Below are 25,241 nucleotides of genomic sequence, written 5' to 3' on the forward strand. Positions count from 1 at the left end.
AATGATAGATTGCATCTGATACAGTGGCCTAGTGTCTTAAATAAAAAGTACAAAAAATTAGTTTGGATACAAGTTTGGAAAATGTTTAGATACAATTTTCTGCTACTTTATCACCCTCTTATTGATGGTTCATAATTTTTTAGCTAAGGCCTTTTAGTATCATTTTGCCTTTTATAATCTTTTAGCTATGAAATTCTGGCTGATTTTATAGAATGAATGCAAAAATAACTTATACTATATATATATAGTAAAAGAAACTAGGGCTTAATAAAATATTAAGTATAAATCTTAGTGGAACAAGGGAATGGACCATTTAGTGGCTCGTTATGACTCGTATTGTTATGTCTCGTATGTTATACAACATGTTTCATTAGGCTCTAGTTTTGTTTTTTACTTAATTCATAATATGAATAATTTTGAAGGAATTGTACTATTAATTTAAATGTGTAAATCTTGAAAAAGGGATAAAATTTTTTCTAGTGCACTATATGAGCCATAAAAGCCTGCTGTATCAAATATAATTTTAAAAAATCAGTTTTTTTTTATTTTATATTTTGTCTAAAGGTTCAATAAACTGTTCCATTTTTTTTTTAAATCAGACTATTATATCATATGTCAAGCTTTACAGAGTTTAAGGTCTGCTCATATATAGTATATTAGATAAACATATGTAAGTTTTCCTGTAGTTAGAACAAATAATAGGATATAGTTTCATCTGGACCACTGCAACCACCAACTACCATATTTGAAATGATTATTAGCTATAAATATACGTCCAGGTGATCCATAATGATAATATTAATAGATTAAAAAAATAAATAAACAAAAACAATGTTCTCCAGCATCCAGGAATTAATGTTCCTCCATCTCTATTTTTGTGCAAAGGATGCGGTGTCCATTAAAGAGGAGCAGGAGCAACTCCAAAACATCAAGAGTGTCATAAAAGAACTTCCCATGTCGCACTTCAGGTACAGCTGGTTTTATCTGTAAACTTTCTTGTCTTTATCTGTCTTTATTTAGTCTCATGCCATTCTAAACCTGCATACCTATATGACTTCAAACTGTAAAAGTTTGAAGAATATTCTTGAGAGTCATTTTAATATAATGAAAGCTAAAAAAAAGCATAATAAAAGTATCATAAAATATTTTATTTGTTGTTATTGACTGACATCAGCCCTAGCTCACATATGGCGATATAAGTTTTTCAAACATCAATCCATCAATTCATCTTTTGAATCCAAAATAAATTCTTTCCAATGAATCATTTGACTTACAGCTCACAAAATCTGAGGTATGATTTGAGATGTGTTTCCTGTAAAATGACGTGCATTGCTGCTTTTCTTCCATAGTTTGATGCGTTATTTGACAAATAGGTAGTCACAACTGTTTCTTTGCCACACATCCGATGTTCAAGCGAAGATGGTAAAAAAAAAAGAACTGTTGTTAAAGGGTTAGTTCACCCAAAAATTTAAATTAGCCCAAGATTTACTCACCCTCAAGTCATTCTAGGTGTATATGACATTCTTCTTTCAGACGAATAAAATATTATATTAAAATTGTCCTGGCTCTTCCAAGCTTTTTGTTTTTGAAGTCCATAAAAGTCCATCTATCCATCATATAACTGCTCCACACGGCTCCGGGGGGGTTAATAAAGGCCTTCTGAAGCGAATCGATGTGTTTGTATAAGAAAAATATCCATAGTTAAAACTTTATAAAGTAAATTATTTAGGTTTCGGTGAATCGCCTTCCATATTCAACTTACGGAAAAAGTATAGCGCCTCTCGCAGTTCAAACTGCTTATGCTACGTCTGGCGAAATTGCACACCAGTTACGCTCGTCAATTTTTCTCATGCAAACGCATCGCTTCGCTTCAGAAGGCCTTTATTAACCCCCCGGAGCTGTGTGGAGCAGTTTTATGATGGATAGATGCACTTTTATGGACTTCAAAAATGACCTAATAACATCACGCAGGTGGTGAAGTAATAACTTCTGCTAATAAATCAGTTGGAGATTAAATTAATGTCATATTTCTATAGCTAATTTCCTTCCATTGCAAGTTCCCTCTTACGTCATGCTCAGTCCTTCATATTTGTTGTTTGGTTCCTGAAATTGTTGTATATTTTGAAAAATAAAAAAGAGCACACATGCACACTATTAAGAAATCTCACGCTCATTCTCTTGACAAATTAAAGATGTTGAATGAAATCTCTTTATATCTGGATCTGGAATGAAAGGTATAGATTTTACTGCATGTTAGTTTGCTCAAGAACATGATCTATTTAAAGGGATATTTCACCCAAAAATAAAAATTCTGTCATTTACTCACCCTCAAGTTGTTCCAAACCTGCTGAACACAGAAGAGAATATTTTAAAGAATGTTAGTAACCAGACAATGGGTCAATGGGTCCCATCAACTGTTTGGTTACCTATATTCTTCATAATATCTTCTTTTATGTTCAGCAGAACAAATACATTTATACAGGTTTGAAACAGCTTGAGGGAATAATGACATAATTTTCATTTTTGGGTGAACTATCCCTTTAAGTTCACTTGTCATGCTACAAGTATCCACTTGAGCTGTAGTTCCAAACACACAACTTCATTCGTTATAGTGAATAACATAATAGAGGTAATATCAGTCTGTTCATCAGGCTAAGTTATATGACTTACGAAGACTTTATACACAAGTCATATTAACCACTTTTATGATACTTTTAAGGTGCTTTCTTTTGCTTGCAAGCTCTATTCATTGGAATTGTATGGAAAAGAGCACATCAGTCCAGTTTTCTCCTTTTGTTAAGGAAAAAGGAAAGTTATACAGGTTTACATAAATGGAAAAAGTGCAAGATTTTCATTTCATCTGATCCTTGTTATAAACATACCAAGTCAAAGAATATAAGCCTGAAATTAAATGATTTGACTTCCACTATGTTACTTGAAATGAAGACATGAGAATGAGAATGTACAGTTACGCTGAAGTGATAAACATTCAATTTAATATGAAGGCTTTATGGCTGTATTTTGTTCTGCTTTCCTAGAACTCTGGAATACCTCACCAAACATCTGACACATTTAGCGACCCTCAGTCACCAAACCAACATGCATGCTCGCAATCTTGCCTTGGTGTGGGCTCCAAATCTACTTCGGTGAGTCTTGCAGCGGTTTTACTCAGGATTTCATACACTAATTATACATTGTCTACAGTACATAATTCTGTATGAGAGTCATATAATTGGTTATACCACAAATATGTGAGGTCTACAGGAACTATACAATTATATAATTATCATATTCATGGTATTATTATACTTGTCTGATGATGATTGTTGATGATGAATGGGATGCGTTCTTCAGAGCCATTCAAGTTGCATGCTATTATTCCTCACAAAGGTGGATGATTTATTCATTATCTTCATTGCAATCTACCAAATAAACATGCTTTTCTAATTACTCTCTTTTCTTTCGGTCTAGTTCCAAGGAGGTGGAGGTGCCGTCCTGCAATGGCGATATAGCATTTCAGGAGGTGCGGGTCCAGCAGTCGATTGTGGAGTTCATTCTCAACCACACTGAGCAAATCTTCAACCTGGAAGTTCAGCCCTCCAAGCCCAGAGAAGGTACTTCTAGCATTCAATTGTTGTAGCATTAGCATGTTAACTGTCAGTGTCCTGGAAGCGTTTTTATTGCCATTTTCCCGATCACATATTGTAGTAATGACTAAACACTAGATATTTATCCTGTGCGAACCATTTTGAAATTGCTCATTGTCTTAACATGGAAAAAGTACTTTAAATCCTTTATGCAGGCTACATTTTTGTGATATCAACTTCAAATTCGGAACACGACTTGGTTAGACATATGGCTTTAATTTTTTTTAGTAATTTTGTTTTTGGTTTTTTTGCAACAACAATGTACTAAAAACAGAAAAGTTTTCATTTAGCTTTTTTCGCGTCGCGTACAGACGCCAATGTTGTCAAAACAATCCCCGTTCACACAGATCAGGGAAAACGACAAAAAAACGCTGTATTCTGCTGGCAGGCCAGTAGTTGATGCATTTAGGAACAGCACGTAAAGTCACAAAGTGGGGTCATGAGTGCTGAGGCATATGGTGCATAAAAGTCGCCATCGCTCTGCTGATTTCATAGCTGAAGACTTCCAAGCTTCCAAGCTACCTAGCTTTGAAAGCATGAGATCCCACTCTCCTTTAAGAGCGTCTCCAAAGCCAAAACTCCTTCAAAACACATGAACGCACACAGCAGAGTCGTCACAAGACGTCACAAGACGAGAGACGACGTTAAATTACCACTCAAAGCACATAACATTACAATAATAATGAATATGGACAACTTACAGAGCTCTTACCTGCACCACCTGACTGCTGCAGATTAATTTCGGCATTGATAGCGCTGACATAGAAATGCTTAAATCTGAGTCTGAGGACGTGAACCGCTCTGGAAATGTCACGGGTTCCCATCTCGTAATTACGGTTATGGCATGGCGTGAATGCAGCATAAGATCGTTGTTTTGGTTCAGGAGGAACTGTAAAAGGCAGCTACTGTTTGTGGCGCTCAGTGACTGTGTCTATAACTCTGCATAGCCTCATGAAACGCGTTGATGTCGTGTGATGTTTCCGTGAGCATGTGCGCGGAGGTATGGAAAAACATATGTTGACAGGCAGGTAGGACAAGTCCTGAGACTTCCACAACAGATGTACATGTTTTAATATTCAGACCACTTCTATTAGTGATTGCTATCAGGATACAAAGAGAGTTTCAACCAGTATAACAAAAAGTGTTGATAATAAAAATTGCTTTAATATTGGCACGAAAACTGTGCGACGGGAGTATCATGGAATGGGTTTCCGTGGCCGAGCAGCTGCATGAAAGCCTCACATCAGCAAGTACAATGCCAAGTGTCAGATGGACTGGTGTAAAGCACGCCACCACTGGACTTCTGATGGGCGACTCTGGGTTTGGCAGTTGCCAGGAGAACATCACCTGTCTGACTGCATTGTGCCAACTGTAAAGTTTGGTGGAGAGAGAAGGGATAATGTTTTTCAGGGTTGGGCTAGACCCCTTAGTTCCAGTGATGGGAACTCTTGCTTCACCATACCAAGACATTTTGGACAATGCTATACTTCCAACTTTGTGGGAAAAGTTTGGGGAAGGCCCTTTCTATTTCAGCATCACTGTTCCCCAGTGCGCAAAGCAAGGCTCATAAAGAAATGATTAGATGAGTTTGGTGTGGAGGAACTTGACTGGCCCGCACATAGCCCTGACCTCAACCCCATCGAACATTTTTGGGATGAACTGGAATAGAGATTACAAGCCAGGCCTTCACGTCCTGGCCATCAGTGCCTGACCTCACAAATGCTCTACTGGGTGAATGGGCAAAAATTCTAAATCACATCCACATTAATGCCTACGAATTTAAGCCCCGTTTCCACCGAAATTACCTGGAACAATTTTTCCCAGGAACTCTTTTTCCCTCAGACCTGCTGCCGTCTGCGTTTCCATCGCGGTCTTAAGTACCGTAAAGATTAGTCCGGTGACGTAGGACTGCGCACGACTTTCCAGAGCCCACTGGATTTCGTCCTCTGCAAATAAATTTAATAAAGCCTGAACCTCGTTGTCCAGTCCATCGGTCATATTTTTTAAAACTCCATTGTTGATTTAAATAGCAAACGACTCTTACTGCACTAGGGATGGCTCGATACCACAATTTTTGGTTCGGTACGGTACCACAATCTAATACCGAAGTACCGATATTAAATCGACACCATACAGGGTCAGAATTTTGGCGTGGTTATTGCGCATAATTTTACTCACTCTCGCAAGTTTGGGGTTTATGAAGCAGGAAATTACAGCAAATGTTTATTATTAAATTAATCAACAAATATTATCACATCAAATCAGTCATTTGGAAACTTTCTTGTGAGAAGTAATTTCAGCAATATCTCCCTTTTTTTGCAAATTTCTTCTGGCTTCAAAAGACATCGCGCCTGCACTATAAAAGCAATCTGCGCGCTCAGATTCAGCACTTTCACTTTCGTGTCGGGAGAGCTGATGGAAATCACTTGCCCACTCCTTTTTAAACATTGCCAATTTGAACATGCAAGCGATTTTATAGCATTTTGTAATACATGGTATGGGAGCTCTTAAAGAGAGTTTTCTTTGCGCTCATACCAACAACAAACACACAAGCCCAAAGAGCTCGCGCATTCCAAACTAAGTTGTTTTTCCTTCGTCAAATACACACAGAATTATGTAAAATATTTCCATCTTTAGTGAGTAGTCACAAACACAGTTGGTTATGTCTTTCGCAAATGTAAATTGTGTAATAGTGTGCGTGCAAATATTATGAAATCTAAACATCACTGGTTGAAATCGAACGCTGGAGATTTCGTTATATTTAATGATCTTATGTATGTGCGTTGATCAGTGTTAAAAGAAAATAATTGTCTAAATTAGATCATTTGAATTATGCACTCGATCTCTTAATGTCTTGTACAAGACAGGAATGGCAAGTGACCGATGCTTGGCAAGGTTTGATGGTTCTTCAGCAGTTTTATTAGCAAAGTAATTCCAAATTTCACGTTTACTCTCTTTATTAATTATAGTTTTGGGTGTGTTGAGTGAGATTCAACTGCTGTATTCATTTTGTTCTATGTTGCCACATTTGCCGGTTTGGCGTCAGTTTGGGTAGCGCACTGCCACCTAGCGGTGAACTTCGAAACAGCAGCATATACCGAAATGAGCAAAATCATGATATTGTACCATTTGAAATAAAATATATACCGGTATTTTTCCCAGTACCGGTATACCGTGCATCCCTATACTGCACGCACCGCAACAGACTTTTAGGTTGAAGTAAAATGCTGCGTGAGCTCAACCAATCAGCATGTCCAGCGCCCAAGTCCCACCCCCGAAAGTTCCTGAACTTTGAAAAAGTACTACCTCACAAACAGGGCCGTTTTGAGGGTGAAATCTTTATCCGGAACATTATTTAGACCCCGGTTCCTGCTGTCGAAACACAGTCCCTAGTTCCTAAGGAAAGAATGTGAAGTCATTAAAGGGTAACTAACCCCTGCTCAGAGCTTAACTCCACCCACTGGCAAATTTTGAAAAATGCTTGAAAAGTGGGCAGAGTCCAGCGGAGACAGAGGGGACAAACCGAGGGCGGGACTGAGCGGAGGGTGTGCACCTGAGACCCGCAGGGACGGATTGATTGACAGCTGTCAGACTCGCGAGTCGCAAAGATGGAGAATGACTGGAGTGACGCCAGCTTTGCAACAGAGCGGTCATTCTCCTACCTTCACCTGAATTGGAGGAGGGTGAATTGTCTGTAGACACAGACCCAGAGCCTTATCAATGCGAGCCGCTGGCTCAAACTGCGTTAACTCCCGATGCCGACGATGCTAGTGAAACAGCAGAGCTGTTCAGACCTAAAAGCCCATTACAAACGGATTTCCTCAAATAAGTTAGACTATATACGCCAGCACGTTACAGTATTGTTGTTCGTTCCCGCGTCCGCGGCAACCACTTGCGTGTCAGGGTTTGAAAGCGCGTCTCATGTATGAAAATTATCTGTACACATGACAGGCGGCAATAATATCGCAAGAAAAGCCTGACGTGTACTGACAACTGCATTATTTAACCGTATTTTCTTCAATTCAATGTTAAAGCAAGTGTCAAGTCAGTTTCATTCATAATGTTTCTGCTTCATGTAACATGAGAGTTCATACTGGAGTGAAGCCGTTCTCATCATGTGATTGGGGGAAACATTTCTGAGGGCGAGGTGAGCTCGTGCCAGGGGTGCGGATAGTGAGCCGTTGGAGGTACCATCCTACGTCACAATGTACCACAACGTCCAATAGGAAAATTCAACTGCAGTAGCCACCGTTCAACCTTAAGACGGCAGCACTTTGGCGGTTTTACACCATATTTTATAGAATTAAAACACTTTATACTCAAATGTCAAAACATTTACTCGAATCAATGAACAGCATTAATAAAGCCCCAGTATTACAGATCATTAACTAAAAAAAGTTGGTTTAGGGTTTAGTTACCCTTTAAAGTTCCTGTTGGTGTAATGTTCAGGTGTCCCAATATACTTTTGTCCCTGTTAGATTATTTAACATTTAACAGGTTAAGTTGTGGGATAACTGGAGCAATGCAGTCACAGTGAATGGCCAATGCGCTGTATCTCTACATTAGCTGAGCAGTGAGCAAAGATGCCAGATGTTGTTAGTATAGTCATTTAAAAACCTTCATTCAAAAATGAAATGTGAAATTTTTGAATGACAGTAGCGAGTAGTGAGAAGATCTTTTATTTTAAATGTGCACCATCTGGGCATATTCTGTAACCATGCTGTACAAATCAAAACAAAATATACAGTAATTGTAAATTACAGCTCATTAAGGTAATTAGCATACAGTTGTAGTCTATGCTCAGTGGAAGGCCATGCGGTCTCACACAGCTTGTGATAATTTGATCAGGGGACTTGTGTTTGTTTTATCTCAGCCTCATAAAGCTCCTGCATTAGGCTCTGCTTTCAACTCCTGTCCTATCTGCCTACGAGTGTGGTGACCAGAAATAAAGTATGTCATATTAGTATGAATGCAATTAAATTTGCTGAGAATGTGCAACTACTGCACGATTCAATTTTCCTCTGGGTCTTTGCATATATTAATAATATCTTCTAAATAAGTTTGGCTGTGCTATTCGTGACAACTCTGATGATAAAGTCAGGAAATGGGTTTTAGATGTGGAGTGGGGTGTATACAATGGCATGAGATCTGTAGCCAAAAATGAACCAGCAAAACAATAGGCAAGTTACATACAAAAAAAGCAAACAGCTAATGGCTGCACACATGCAATTGTTTTAATTTGTTGTTTACAGTGTTGAAGGTGCATACAGTTATCTAACCAATATGTTTTGAGTAGATACTGTACATTATGAGCAGATATTGTATGATGAAAACAGGGTATCGTTAACTAAAGCTAATAATATGAATAATATGTTTGCTAATTGAAAAAAAGCTCAAATAAAATAAATTTGAAATGTTGCCTTGGCAACTATTTGAAATAAGTGTAAGTTGAATTACTAAATGATTTTACTTTACTAAATATAAATAAATAAAAACTAAAACTTAACAAAAAATAAATTAGACCTTAATAATATTAATGAAAATTACAAAAGGACATAACAAAAGTATTTTATATGAGAAATAATTCTACTGAAAACTGAACATAACCATAAAAATAAAAGCTAATTCAAAATATTTAAACTCCGGGCGGGGAAAGATAAAAACTCTTTCCCCACCCGGGTTTTTTATTTTTATTTATTTTTTAAGTTGCCTGCCACCGCCAGCATTTTTGATAATTTTCACACAACTTTCATGGCCCCCAGAATATTTAGTTGTATGAACATCTGAACATGCAATATATCAAAAGAAAGAACATAGCTTATGCTTAAAAATAAATAAAAAAAAAATGTTTTATTCTAGCTTCATGCATTCCTTTTTTTAGCAACACTTGAATGTGGGTAAGGTTCATAAAAAAAGCATTATTTTGAACAATAAGCTGAGAAAATCAATGCCCACCCCAGACTACAATGTGCATAAGTAATACTTTTATCACTTGTTTCTGCTTCTTCACCTATGTTTTAATCCGGAGATTCAGTACTCTTTCAGAAGATGCATAATAGCGTCCCGTACTGTATATAACAGAAAGAAAAGAAAACAGAAAGCCGTAAAAATTCCATCAGTGGCGTGGAATGGAGAAGCATTGTCACATAATTGACGGAAAATTCCGTCAATGGTGGATAAAGAGTTAAGTAAGGGATAATCCACGGCTAGCAGGGGTGTAACGGTACACAAAACTGACAGTTCGGTACGGGTTCGGTACAGTAGCTTTACAAAATTGCTTTTTATTTATTTTTATTAAACAGTGGTTTACTGAAAAAAAGTGTCTGTCCTTAAATTAATTAAATTATAACTAAAAGTTTATTGACATTGCTGTAAACTATATAGGGAGCCCTTACTTGCACATTAATATTAAAGGTTAACAACAGAGACCAAACTATTAGCCTAAATTCAGTTGCTATTTATTTTTAGATATAATAATAAACACTCAAATAACATAGTACGCAAACATGTAAAGTTCACATAAGGCAGTTTTTGCAAAAACTTCTAAATCTAATTATAAAATGTTTTTTTTCTCCAATTCTTTGTTAAAATATAATCATGTATACACAGTGTCTGTCATTTTCATGACAGGTTTATTTAAACATACATTAAATAATCAAGACATCACTAACAGGTTCAGTAGAATATAATGAATATATAGGCTAATATAGTGCATATATTTAGCGAAAGAGTTAATCTCTCTAGTGAATAAAATTCTGTGGACACTGAATGACTTCTGAGGTAAATATGATGCTACATGACATTGTTTACAAGCTGTTTTATTGAGGTCTTTCCGCTGTTGAAACACTGATTGAGCGATTACACCACATATGATTCGTGACATTAAGTTGTAATGTATCCTCAACATACCTTCAGATGTTCATTCATGTTTATTCTTTAGGAAGAGATGATCGATCACGTTCACAGATGATCGCGCGGCCTCTTGAACTGATGCGCCTATACAGTGATCAGTCACACCAGATTAAAGAGCGTCAAAACGGCATTTATCGTTTGAATTTCATGATAAAATGGACAGAATACTTAATATGTTCGTGTGAGAACTATGATTGAAGTGTGTTCCGCGCTTAAAACAAGCCGACTGTTAACTGTTAAAGATTGCATTCGGAAACCGTTCCGTACACATACCGAACTGAAAGCCCTGTACCGAAACGGTTTGGTACGAATACGTGTACCGTTACACCCCTAGCGGCTAGCTGTGCATTAAACAATTTCAATGCACAATGTGGTGGCAAAGAACCGCCGAGGAGTGCATTCAAAACGTTTAAATAATGCACAGATCATAGTGTGTTAATGTATGACTCATGAAGAACTAAACCATTTATTAATGATTACTGCATCAGCAACTAATAAAGATTTTATATGATTAATAGATTAATGTGCCTCAACCAGTAAATTCATAACATAGCGATACATTTCAAAACCATTAATGATTAATTATAGCAGATAACTGGAATCTGAAGTACTTTGACCAATTGTGGTACTTAACACATTACTATTAGTTAATACTATGTTATTAAGGACTTAATACATGATGTCATATAATTAATAGCAGTTCATATATCACTTAATCTATTAATCATATAGACTCTTTATTTGTTGCTGATGCTAAAATCATTAATAAATGGTTTAGTGTCTCATAAGTCAAACATTAACACGTGATTATCTGTGCATTAGTTAATGCATATTAGTGCACCCGTATTGAAAAGTTTTACCAACTGTCTTATTGCACACCTTCCAGCCAATCAGAATCTAGTATTCAGACAGACCATGGTATAATAAAAACTATAATATAAATAATACTAAAGTAACACTGGATTAAGATATGTTTTAAATGACATGCGTGCAGCCATATGTCTACACAGGCTTTGACCTCTTTTTAGTGATGCAGTTTTTTACTTTCAAGACATGCTACATCAAACTGCTTTTTATGTTTTTTAGGCCCTAGCATGGCCTGTGGGGAGAAGTACGCCACCTTGCCTGCCAGCACACAGTGTGGCCCCATGAAGCTCATGAGTCTTGAGGAAGCCCAGGCTCGCTCTCTTAGTCCCAACCACCCCGCAATGAGAGAGAGGCAAAGGGAGAACAGCCTTCCAGATACCAGCACTGCGGCGATGTATCACACAGTAATAGATCTGTCTGACAGCAGGTATGATATACCATATATTTATGCACGCCTACACACACTCCCTAGCATGTGTACTTTAGGTTTAAACATTAACAGTGTTGGAACGGTATACACAAACTGTCACTATTTACAGTAATCCAGTAATGCTTTTTATGACCCAGATAACAGCTTTTACATTTGAATGTTTTCCGATACATTCTCACACATGCATAAACCTTCTCACAACACAGAAGAAAATTCTCAGGAAAATCGAAGAAGTGGAAGTCCATCTTCAGTCTTGGACGATCTGTCATCGACTCTAAAGGGAAACTGAGTCGCAATGGGAGTGTGTTTATGAGAGGCCAAAATTCCTCTGGTAAGAAAGAAACATCCAAAAAACGAACATTGTCCATAGAAAAAAATGTAAACAAACTTTTTTTGTTAATTTGTTTTGCTTGACGTACAGATGCACTGTAAAAAAAAATGCAGGTCTCCAATTGAACATTTTCTAGTGACCGATCACATCAAAATTTTTCAATTGGCCAAATTGAATTTCTGTGAATTGAATTTTATCCATTGTGGCAGCAGTCTGTTAACATGGGCTCAATTAGAAATAATGTGTTGAGCCAATGGAAAAATGTAATTGACCAACACTGTAAAAAATTTCAGGCCTCTCCAATTAAAAAAATTCTAGGGGCCGATCACATCTAAATTTTTCAGTTGGCCAAATTGAATTTCTGTGAATTGATACAATTTAATTCACAGAAATTCAATTCGGCCAATTAACAAATTTAGATGTGACCAGTCACTAGACATTTTTAAATTGGAGAAATGTTTTACAGTGAAACTGTGAGGTTGGTCCAATTAAATATTTTAAATGGTAGTAACAATTGTTTATTTCTCACTGTCCCAAAAGACAAAAATGACTAAAAACATAAATATATTAAGCAAAATAGAACACAGACAACAGGGTTGACATTTTATCACATTACTTTATTAACAAGTCAATTCCAGCACAGGATATTTGGTGAAAATACATACATTTCAATAAGGAAAAACTCTGAATACATTCAAGAAGTCTTCTGCATATGCATATTTTAAAAAAGCTGCACAGATCCAAAATACTGTTACACATGAGTTTTCCTTCTCAACTGTTTACATTCACTTACGTCATAACCAACTGTGTTTATGAGGATATTTTGACATAATTTTGTGTGTACTTGCCTGTTCAAGTGCAAGATGATGCAAAAGAGAACTCAAATCAGTATTGATGCACTATATATGAGAGGTGGCTTTTTGCGTGCGTGCTTTGGATGTGTGTGTGTGTGCGCACAGAAAACAGCATGTGAGTACCGAACTGAGTTCTCTCACACATTTTCCTGCGCTTGAATGGTTTAAAAATCACATTAAAATCTGCACAAAGGAATCGAAATTCCTGATTTTGAAAAGGTTCTCATGCCCAACCCTATTTGCGAAACGGCTTCTCAAGAAGAAAAATGTAGGGCGAGACTTGATTGAGAATTGATTGGATGGTTGTGGTTTGCTATTGGGTCGATCTCATGTGAGTGACAGGTTGACCCGCCCTCAAAATTATATTGTCATATTATAGCTAATTTAGCTTTTGTTTATGGTAAGTTATGAAAAGCCAAAAAATTATTATATTTATATTTATATATATATATATATATATATATATATATATATATATATATATATATGTATGTATGTATGTGTGTGTGTGTGTGTGTGTGTTTTATGCTTGTTTTCTCTCTTAAACAGAAAAACCTGCTATACGACCATCCAAAAGCATGGACTCTCTCTGTTCTTTTCCAGCAGCAGGTGGGGCTAGATCTCCATAAATATACTTACATTAGTGTGCTGTCATTTTGCTTAAACATTTTGTTAAAACATGAGGTTTGCACAGATACATGTATAATAAATGTATATAAAAATACATTACATATTAAAAAGTAAGCAATTCATTCACTACATTAATTAAGGTGTCATGTGGCACATAGGCTATAGGCAAAGTAAGTTATAATGTTTTTCAAAGAAGGCTTGATTTTATCTTTTTATTCGTTTTTGCATGACTGAAAAAAAAAAAAATATATATATATATATATTATTCTTTAACCAACTAGTTTCAAGTGGATGTAGTTGATGGAAGGCGCATCACATAAACTGTTTGTCAAACGAAGCATGACCTTAGTTAAAGTTTAATGCTTTATTTTATTCTAATTTTTAAAAACATTTTTAATATTGTGTCATGCAATACAAACACATACATGCATTTTTATAGGGTTAGTTCCCCCAAAAATGAAAATTCTGTCATTCATTATTCACCCTCATCATGTCATTCCACACATGTAAGACTTTCGTTCATCTTCTGAAGACAAATGAAGATCTTTTTGATGAAATCTGAGAGCTTTCCCTGCATTGGGAGCAAAGCAATTTACACATTTAAGCCCCAGAAAGGTAGTAAAGACATCATTAAAGTAATCCATGTGACTCCAGAGGTTTAACCTCAATTTTATGAAGTGACGCAAGTTAAAAAAACATAATTTACCACTATATTTAAAAAATAATATTACCCAAAGCGCGTTCATGGAACTTGAGTCAACACAACACAAGCATGTGCGAGGTGCTCTCCCTACTGGATTGCAGGTCAATATTTTCTTAAATAAAGTGGTAAATTATGGGGGTTTTTGTGTGTGTGTGCAAACAAAGCACTCGCGCCGCTTCATTAAATTGAGGTTAAACCTCTGGAGTCACATGGATTACCTTATTAATGTCTTTCCTATTGTTGTAGACCTTGAATGTATAAATTGCATTGCTCTCAATGGAGGGACTGAAAGCTCTCGGATTTTATTAAAAAGATCTTCATTTGTGTTCTGAAGATGAACAAAGGTCTTAAGGGTTTGGAACGACACGAGGGTGAGAAATTAATGAACGAATTTTCATTTTTGGGTGAACAATCCCTTTAAGTGTGGCTGAAGTGTGAAAATACTTTTTGGGACCACTGTCTATTTGTGGCTTTCAGGTCTCACAATTTTTCTTTTTCACTCCCATTTAGTTGAGGACAAAGTACCAACAGAAGGAAGCAATGGCATCTTCGTCCCAGCTCTTAAATCCCGAACCCTGGGCTCAGATATCAACTACGAGCTCAACAAAAAGGATCCAAATTCGGACTTAGATCCTCATACTGCTTCAGGAGGATGTCCGAGTGAGAAAAGAGAAGGAGCATCAAATGCCTCTTCTTCAACAGCATCTTTATCCTCACTGCATAAAACTCTTCCAGAACAGCTGAAAGTGTTCAAAGGTGACGACCGCATTGGCTGCCAGCCCACATCGCCTAAAAACCGCCGGATGTTGTATTCTGGATCTGCCAATAATGGATCCTCTAGACCGTCTTTTCCAGGCAGCCTGTTTCCGCTGGAGTCTTCCCCACGGCACCAACGGAAGGCCCTCAACATTTCAGAGCCGTTTGCCGTGTCTGTACCTTTGCGTGTGTCTGCAGTTATTAACTCTAACAGCACCCCCTGCAGGGCACCAGGCAAAGAACGGGACAGGGGTTTAGGGGGACTCTTTAAGCCTCCTAAGGAGGCAGGACCTCCGGAAGCCCATCGCCGGGAAAGTATTGGCACTGCTGGATTCCCTGTCCACAGCAGTGGGAACTTTACGTTCACAGACTGGGAGACTGGACTAGCAGCTCACACCAACAGTACTGGGTACAGAGAGCACCCGCTTAGTGACAGCAGTGGAGGCAGCGGATGCAGTATCTATAGCAACAGCAGCTCTTTCCCCATGGAGAAGGAGGATCAGATGGGAGAAAGAGATATTACAAATTCGACCACTTTGGGAACAACAAAGAGTATGACGATTGTAGCGTGTATGTGACTGTGTGTGTGGTTCAGGTATTCCCTACGTTGTGGGGACAAAATATCCAAACAGCTTATAAATCATACTAAATTATGTTTTTTGAAAATGTAAAAATGCTGAAAGTTTTGTGTGATGGGTAGGTTTAGTGTAAGGGGAGAGAATATACAGTTTGTACAGTATAAAAATCATTACGTCTATGGAGAGTGCCCACAAGGATAGCAAAAGAGTGTGTGTGTGTGTGTGTGTGTGTGTGAATATAAGTGTATTTTAATTTAGTGAGAATCATTTTAAATCTGCATTTGTAAGTTGATTAATTACATTTTAATATCGTTTTTTTAAACAGTTAAACACTGACATACTCTTTTACCTTTAACTCTACTGCCCTAACTGATTATTATATTGGTTTGTCTGTACTTTCTCAGGCAAGGATGCAGAAGTGAGTAAGCTGATAGCCAGTGTGGAGAATTTTGAACCTCAGGTGTCATCGGAGACTAAAGCAATAGGGAAAGAACTGGAAACTACATCAACACAAGAAGAAATTAAAAAATTGGAAAAACTGGTATGATTTTAACTGATAAAGTAGGCCATCTTAGAATTAATTGTACCCCTGTAGTTTTTAATAAGATTGAAGCGCTACTAGTAAATAACACAATTTTACTGTAAAACTACCCAAGATGAAAAGATAATAGTGATACATATTTCTATTCCAGTTTCTATTCTTCCTCACTTAACTCCTAATTTATAAAAATGTTTTAAGGGATAGCTCACCTCAAAATGAAAATTCTATGACCATTCACTTCAAACCCATAAGACTTTCGTTCAACACAAATGAAGATATTATTAATGAAACCTGAGAGATTTCGGTCCTTCCGTTGAAAGTCTAAGTAACCAAAACTTTGATTCTTCAAAGAGTTCATAAAGACATTCTACGTGTAATCCATACTGTACATATCAAGCAGTTTACTCCGAGTCTTCTGAAGAGACACAATCCAACAGATTTTATTCACATATAAACATTGATCAGCGAATGTACATTAAGCACTCAAATAGGGTAAAGGAAGCTGAAGAATGTTTGCTTGACGTGCGAGAACCAATGAGGTTTGATCTTCCAAGAACAGTTGAGCATCCATTTACCATATATTTGTTTATGTGAATACATATTAAGTTGGTTCATCATATAAAAGCAATCGTGTCTCTTCAAAAGACTTATGCTGCACCCCAGTTAGCCTACTTATACTACGCCCTACAAGTATGTACTCTTTTTGTGACGAAACAGTACATGCTTTTGAGTGTGTTACAGAAGAGTAGGCAAGATTTGCTAACTATGTCTTTAATGGACCGCTCTATCGCTTAGTCACATGCATCCTGTCACCGTTTAAACTGCCCTGCCAATCACCTTGTCACAGTTAAAATCCTCCACATTTAATTTAATTTCCTACCGTTTCAGAGAGAAACGTAGTAGCACGTTGATCTGCCAGTCGTGGGTCTTTCATGCAGAGATCTCTCCTCATGCGTTTGCATAATGATGCATTTAAAAGTTAATGACCAAACGTATCATTACAAATTGAATATAATTTTGTTGCAGATTGAATATAATGTGGATAACATTGTCAGGTATTCCACAGTCTTGGGCCAGCAACAGAAAATGCCTGATCCGCTTTAGTTTTCAGGCAAGGTTTGAGGTTTTTTATTTGTGTTTGTAGTTCTAATCAAATCCTCGTCAAATGTGCAATGGGTTGTGGGCAATATTAGCCGTTAGAGTGTGCATGGATCTGCACTTTGGAATACTCATTTCAACATACTACGATTTACTACAATTTGGGACAAACTATTTCGAATTTCGAATTCTATTTCGAATGGATAGTGTGCGAACTGGGATGCAGTATTAGCTTAAACTGCGCAATTCATGTATTACATTTAAACATTTTATGAAGTTTTCAACTGTTAAAGTTTTGGTGGAATGGGTTTTTAATGGAGGGACAGAAATCTCTCAGGTTTCATTCAAATATCTTCATTGTGTTCCGAACAAAAATGTTATGGGTTTGGAACGACATGATAAATGATGATAGAATTTTAATGTTTAAGTGATATAAGCACCCTTTAAGCTACTGTCTTAAAGGGTTAGTTCACCCAAAAATGAAAATTAGACCATAATTTACTCACCCTCAAGCCATCCAAGGTGTATATGAAATTCTTCTTTCAGACGAATAAGATCGGAGTTATATTAAAAATGTCCTGGCTCTTCTAAGCTTTATAATGGCAGTGAATTGTTGGGTCATTTTTGAAATCCATAAAAGTGCATCTATCCATCTTATAACTGCTCCACACGGCTCCGGGGGTTAATAAAGGCCTTCTGAAGCGAAGTGGCGCGTTTGTGTAAGAAAAATATCCATAATTAAAACTTTATAGACTAAAATAACTAGCTTCTGGCAGTCAGCGGTACGCAAGTCGACTTGCGCTAAAAGACTAACCCTTGACGCATGCGTATTGACGAACGCAGAAGCACAGAGGATAGAGCAAAACAAAACACCGGTCATGAATTAGAGTCTAAAACAAGAAATGTTAAAGAGAAAAGGCAGAGGATTTCGATATAAGAGAAGAGGGGCTTGAGTTTGTTGCAGCTCTAGAGGTGTCAAAGCTTGCGATGCTTCTATACATCGCTTCAGGGGTTACTCTTTTAGCGCAAGTCGACTTGCATACCGCTGACCGCCAGAAGCTAGTTATTTTAGTCTATAAAGTTTTAAATATGGATATTTTTCTTACACAAACGCGCCACTTCACTTCAGAAGGCCTTTATTAACCCCCTGGAGCTGTGTGGAGCAGTTATATGATGGATGGATGGATGGATGGATGGATGGATGCACCTTTATAGACTTCAAAAATGACACAAGAAGTCACTGCCATTACAAAGCCGGGAAGAGCCAGGACATTTTTAATATAACTTTTTTATTCGTCAGAAAGAAGAATGTCATGTACACCTAGGATGACTTGACGGTGAGTAAATCATGGGCTAATTTTCATTTTTGGGTGAACTATCCCTTTAAGGGGGTCGCACACCGGACGAGAAGCTCAGCGCCGCACCGCATCACGTCTTTAAATTTCGAACACATTATTTTCTATGAGAGTAAGCACACCGGCGCCCAGCTACGAATCCAGCCGTGCCACAGAGCGCCCTTTTCATAGTTTTACATAAAATTTGCATTATAATTGATTCAAATCATTGTTAATGTACATACTGACTTCACCGTGCTGCAAAATATCTTTACCTTTACAATTATAGTTTAAATGCTTGAATAAAGCCTAAACACAGACCTATAGGAAGAGTAGCTATAGCGTAACATGGTTATAGACATTATCTTAATTTCATGATGTCTTTAAAAATTACAATACTGCTGACCATAAACTGATAATCATAGAATGTGCGTGTCTGGTGTGCGATACCTGTGCGTTGTCGATATGGAGCGCTGTGCTTCTCGTCCGTTGCGCGACCCCCTTAAGAAAGACATAATTGTGGCCTCAGACGTATTATTGGAATAAATGCCTCTAACCAGTCCTCACCTTTTTTTTAATTTTTGTTTCTCTGATAGGAAGTACTCAACAAGGTGTCATCATCTGGCATGCATCTGAAAGTTTCAGTCACTGAGGCTAAAACAAATATGCTAGATGAACAGGTGAAGCCCAGCTTCACCAAGATGACTGGAAATGAGGACAGTCTCAAGCTAAGTGGTCAAGCGCGGAGAATAAGTAGTTTGCCCGCAAATACCGCATCATCAAAGGGACTCTTTATAGACCTTACCAAAAACGTAATGTTTGATCATTCTGGTGCTATTACGTTTAATTCTGTCATGAAGCATTTGCCTGAAAGATTGTTGTCATGCGATGGTGGCTGGAATTACTTGGATAATGATGTTGACAGGACAGACCACAAGAGACTAGAGTCACAAAACATAATAACAACCAATCTACAACTTTCCCCATTTCTCCACCTAAAGGAAACCGATATTCTCCAAGATGCAGAGCCATGCAGTGAAGAGGAACTAAGAACAGATCCTGTCGAGAAAGACAACACTTCCAAAAGTGACTCGAAGGATCTTTCAAGCAGTTTTGTAAAATCGGATATTCAGACTGCTCTTCACTCTGACATGAAAGAACCGTTAGTAACAAAGGATGTATGTAAGAAAGAAAATAAGGAGGTTAGTGATGAACCCAGGAAGCTTGACTTAGCAGGGAGAATCAAGGGAAGCTTAGATAGACTCTCAAGTTGTCTGAACGAACAGCATTTCACATTGGACATTTTGCATCAAGATGATGTAGACACATGGGGGAGTAATTTGGGTGGTTTGGATCAGGTTGAACCATGGGAAGATTTGTGTTCTGCCAAGCAGTGGGTGACAAGCCCTCTGCACTCACCGAAACTTGAGGATCCCTTACCTACGCCTAAAGAGACTATGCCATGTCAAGCAATTCCCTGCCAAGTTCCTGATAAGCCAAAAGTGGACGTCTTGCCCAACAGCAGGAAGGATGACACCAAAGAACAAACTGTGCTTAATGACACATCATCTCAAACAGAAGCTGCTGTAACAGCCTGTGAACTTGTAAACCCAACAGGAAACAAAAATGCAGACACAGATGTAGCTTGTTTTGCACAAGTAACAGCGCATTTTGACAGTGACAACCGCAAGTGGGTGGGAGACAAAGACGACAGCAAACTGGAGATTCCACAGGTTAAGATATTGAAGACATTCACTGATTCAGACGAGACCACTGAACTGCAAGACTTGAGCAAAGCAAAACAGAAGCGCTCTTCTCCCTCTCAGAGATTTCACCGACAGACATCCCATGAGTCCTGCACTATGGAGAGAAGCCAAGAAAACGTTAAACCTAAACTCAGGCCATACTCCCTGAACCTTGACTTAGGACACCAAGGTTTCCGAGATATCTCAAATAGTCAGTATCTGAAAAGTGCAAAGCAATCGATTGCACATGAATGGGTGACACCCGAAGCTTCTCTAGAGTTGGAGCTTTTCCTGAGTGGCTCCAAGGCACCTATGCGGCGCAACTCTGCACCAGTCAGCGTGTCATCGGTTCGCACGGCGTTCATGATCAAGACCTGCCAAGCTAAAGCAGTTCCTGTTATCCCACCAAAGATTCAGTACAGCCACATACCTCATGCCCTACCTGAGGGGAGCACTAATCAAGTCGACAAATGTACATCTGAAAAGAAACCGGCCAAGAGCAAGTTGGGAAAAGCAGGTTCTGCACTTCCCCTCCTGAAAGTCAAAGCCCACAGGGAGGAGCTGCCAAGCACTGAACCCCCATCAGGGCTTCACAGACAGAAGCCCTCGTGCAATGAGAATTCCAAACCGACATCCGTTCCAGATCTTCCAGTGCTGAGAAGGAAGCGATCCGCCAATGGGGACACCTTTATGGATCGTCCTAGACCTGAGCGCTCGACCCTCCTCCAGAGATCGTCCTTCAGAAATCGCCCAAGACCTCAAAGTCTCATCCTGTTTAGCCCCCCTTTTCCAATCATGGACTACCCTCCGGTAGGGGAAGATGGTAAACTAGTCCTATCTCCCATTAAAGCTGAAGCATCGCCCTTTGACGTCTATGCAAAAGAACTAGCTGAAAACCTCAAAACTCCAGAGGGGGTAACCTTGCGTAATAAAATGACCTTGCCAAAGAGTGGACAAAGGCTTGAAACCTCGACCAGTTGCTTTTACCAGCCACAAAGGAGGTCGATGATATTCGACAACAGAAGTAACAGGCAAATCGAGTGAGACAAGGCTGACTTGTTATTGGCCATCGTGTGATAACTAGCAAACTTCTAGCTTGTCAAATGTGACCGAGTGTCGGTATACCCTATAGAACACACGATGATGCTTGGAAATCAAGGTGCTGTTAATCTTGATAATCAGATTTGTAAGTATTAAGCTTTGTGTAAAATGCTGCTGCTAAGGATTTATATCAGAGATTTTTTTTTTCTATCTTTGCAAGAAAAACTGAAACATGCCTAAGGATAAACCTGGGAAACTCGGCAGGCTCCTACTGTATATGTAAATACAGACTGTACAAGCACAGCTCGGTTTAAATCGACTCCATCCCCCTTCTGTTGGAACTCAAGGTCTTTGTGTCTGTTGTTACTTTACATATTATGTTTACAGTTGGAGCATTTATAAATGATCTACAAATCTACATGATGAAATGAAGTGTTCAGCATGCCAGCCAATAAGAAAATAAAACTATTCAAATAGTTACAATATCGAGAAAAAAACAAACATTTATTTATTCAATATGTCTTGTTTTGCTATTTTCACACAAAACTGTACTCTAAAGAGTAAAAATCACTTTGTACAAATGTTTGGGGTAAATATCCAATGATTTGAAGATAGTTTAAAGGCTGTGTTCTCTTCTCTAGAGGATATAGTAGATGCAGTATTTTCAAATCTTCTGATTACTTGGTTAACAGAAATGTATGAAACAAATATGGCAAGGTTTCAAAAAATATAGGGAGAGAATATAAGGAAACTGTCCGTATTTTATATAAACCTAGAGCAGAGAAGTTTTGAAAATGTATTTTGAGGCAGACAGGGACAAGGATGAAAGATCACGATGATGAAGCTGTCAGTTATTGTAACCAAAGAACACTAACCTTGTATATGTTCTTTTTGTATTCAGTCACAATGGATTTATTGTATGTATTCCATTCTAAACAAAATAATAAAAGTACTTCACATGTAATGTGTACACTGTGGCATACACTTAAGCATTTCAATACCATTTTTCTATTTGCATGTTAATAATATAAGGGAATGCATAAAGCAGAATTTAAATACAGTGCCCTTCACCAATATTGGGACCCCTGGTAGATATGAGCAAAGGCGGCTGTGAAAATAAATCTGCATTGTTTAACCTTTTGATCTTTCATTCAAAAAATACACAACATTCTAACCTTTCATTGAAGTAAAACAATTGAAAATGGGGGGAAACTCACATTATGAAATAAATGCTTTTTTCCAAAACACGTTGGCCACAATTATTGGCACCCCTAGAAATTCTTATGAGTACAATATCTCTCAAGTATATTATTCCCATTAATATTTACATTGTTTTAGCACACCAGGGTGACTAGGAGTATGAAATTGTTCAGTTATGACTTCCTGTTCTACAGGAGTATAAATATGAGGAAACACAAAGGCCAAATTCCCTTAATCATTCATCACAATGAGTAAAACCACAGAATATAGCTCTGATGTGCAGCAAAAGATTGTTGAGCTTCACAAAATAGAAAGTGGCTGAAAGAAAACAGCTAAAGCATTAAAAATCCCAATTTCCACCATCAGGGCCCATCAACTAAAGATTTTAAGAATCTGCCTAGAAGAGGACGTGTGTCTATATCGTCCTAATGCACGGCGAGGAGGAGAGTTTGGGTGGACAAAGACTCTCCAAGGATCACAGATGGAGAATTGCAGTTGAGTCTTGGGGTCAGAAAGCCTAAAAAAACATCAAGCAGCACCTACATTACCACATTTTGTTCGGGAGGGTTTCAAGAAAAATCCTCCTCGCTCATCCAAAAACAAACTCCAGCATATTCAGTTTTCAGACACGACTGGAACTTCAAAAGAGATCTGCTTCTATGGTCAGATGAAGCTTAAAAAAGAGCTGTTGGCAGAAAACCCACCAGATGGGATAAAAAGTACCCCATGCCCATGGTTAAAGGATTAGTTCACTTCACAATACAGATGGAAACTAGCACTTGTAGCTAACTCTGGCTTGTTTACAGCAAGTAACCTGATGTTGATCAATGAGCATTGTCCCTATCAAATCAAATAAAAATGAAATGAATGAAAATGAAAATTTCCTGATCATTTACTCACCCCCATCTCATGCAAGATGCCGATGTCTTTCTTTCTTCAGTCGAAAAGAAAATAAGTTTTTTGAGGAAAACATTCCAGGATTTTTCTTCACATAATGTTTTTCAATTGTAACCAAAATGTTGAAGGTCCAAATCAATGCAGTTTCAAAACGCTTTGAAGGGCTTCAGATGCTCTGCGCGATCCCAGACGAGGAATAGGGTCTTATCTAGCGAAACGATCGGTCATTTAAAAAAAAAAAAAGATTAAATTAAAAATGACTTTTTAACCTAAATTGCGCAATCACGTCAAAAACGTCACACTAGACGTAGGCGGAAGTACCGCCCCCGTATTTACAAAGCGCTCATGCGAAGACTAATACAAACACCCTTTAGCAAAAAAAAAAAGGTAAAACAACGATGTCAGACGATTTTGAAGTTAAAGATGGAGGTTTTTTTTTGGTAAAGGGCGTTTGTATTAGTCCTCGCACGTTTGTTTGGGGTGGTACTACGTCTAGTGTGACGTCTCAACGTGATTGCGCAATCACTGGCGGCCGCAGAGCAGCGCAAAATGAGCAATTTACCGGTAGGTTAAAATTTAATTTACTTTTTTTTTTTTTATGACCGTTGGTTTCGCTAGATAAGACCCTATTCCTCGTCTGGGATCGCGCAGAGCGTCTGAAGCCCTTCAAAGCGTTTTGAAACTGCATTGATTTGGACCTTCAACATTTTGGTTGCAATTGAAAACCATTATGTGAAGAAAAATCCTGGAATGTTTTCCTCAAAAAGTTTATTTTCGACTGAAGAAAGAAAGACATCAACATCTTCGATGAGATGGGGGTGAGTATATTATCAGGAAATTTTCATTTTGAAGTGAACTAATCCTTTAAATAAACTGCTGGATCTTTAATGTTGAGGGCCTATTTTTTTGCTGGAGGTCCTGGACATCTTGTTCAGATACTGGGCATCAGGGATTCTAGCAAACAGATAAACAAATCAAAACCCGTCGGCCCCTGCTAGAAATCTTATAATGGGCCATAGTTGGATCCTCCATCAGGACAATGATCCACAACAAACATCAAAATCAACACAAAAATGTGTGACTGAGCACAAAATGTCCCAGTTCCCTGACCTGAACCCTATAGAAATGAGTGATGAACTGAAGAGAAGAGCTGGGAATATGAAAGATCTGGAGAGATTCTGTATGGAGGAATGATCTCTGATGTTCTCCAAACACATCAGGCATTATAGGAGAAGACTCAGAGTTGTTATCTTGGGAAAAGGACGTTGCAATAATTGTGGCCAACATGAAACATTTCATAACGTGAGTTTCCCCCCACTTTCAATTGTTTTACTTCAATGAAAGGTTCGAATTTTGAGAACTTTTTGAATGAAAGATCAAAAGGATAAACAATGCAGATTTATTTTCACAGCCACGTGTGCTCATATTTACCAAGGGTGCCAATATTCGTGGAGGGCACTGTATACAGTATATACGGGGGAATGAGGAAATATTTGCCACTTACGTACAGTTGTCTTTTTTAGGCAAATATAAATGATAAAAAAATAGAATCACATCTAATATTTCAGGATGTGTGCAAAAATGGAAAAGAAATATAATATAGGACCAAAGAAATGTGAACCCTACATAAATAGTAGGCCTACAGTAAAACAGGCTGGGACAAAATGTGCTTCTTGC

General features: G+C 37.9%; 1 protein-coding gene across 1 annotated transcript in view; it reads left to right on the forward strand.

The window, feature by feature from the left end:
• arhgap31 (Rho GTPase activating protein 31) overlaps nucleotides 1-22,600 on the forward strand; it is a 35,242-nt gene extending 12,642 nt beyond the window's left edge. The window contains exons 4-12 of the mRNA XM_079815483.1: nucleotides 886-968; nucleotides 3,039-3,146; nucleotides 3,472-3,614; nucleotides 11,646-11,853; nucleotides 12,063-12,187; nucleotides 13,591-13,650; nucleotides 14,885-15,682; nucleotides 16,113-16,249; nucleotides 19,278-22,600. Coding sequence (XP_079671609.1) covers nucleotides 886-968; nucleotides 3,039-3,146; nucleotides 3,472-3,614; nucleotides 11,646-11,853; nucleotides 12,063-12,187; nucleotides 13,591-13,650; nucleotides 14,885-15,682; nucleotides 16,113-16,249; nucleotides 19,278-21,470 — 3,855 coding nt within the window. The 3' untranslated portion in view covers nucleotides 21,471-22,600. The remainder of the gene's footprint in view (nucleotides 1-885; nucleotides 969-3,038; nucleotides 3,147-3,471; nucleotides 3,615-11,645; nucleotides 11,854-12,062; nucleotides 12,188-13,590; nucleotides 13,651-14,884; nucleotides 15,683-16,112; nucleotides 16,250-19,277) is intronic.
• The last annotated feature ends 2,641 nt before the right edge of the window (nucleotides 22,601-25,241 follow it).

The sequence above is a fragment of the Gobio gobio genome (genome assembly GCF_949357685.1).
Source record: "Gobio gobio genome assembly, chromosome: 4".
Taxonomy (NCBI): Eukaryota; Metazoa; Chordata; class Actinopteri; order Cypriniformes; family Gobionidae; genus Gobio; species Gobio gobio.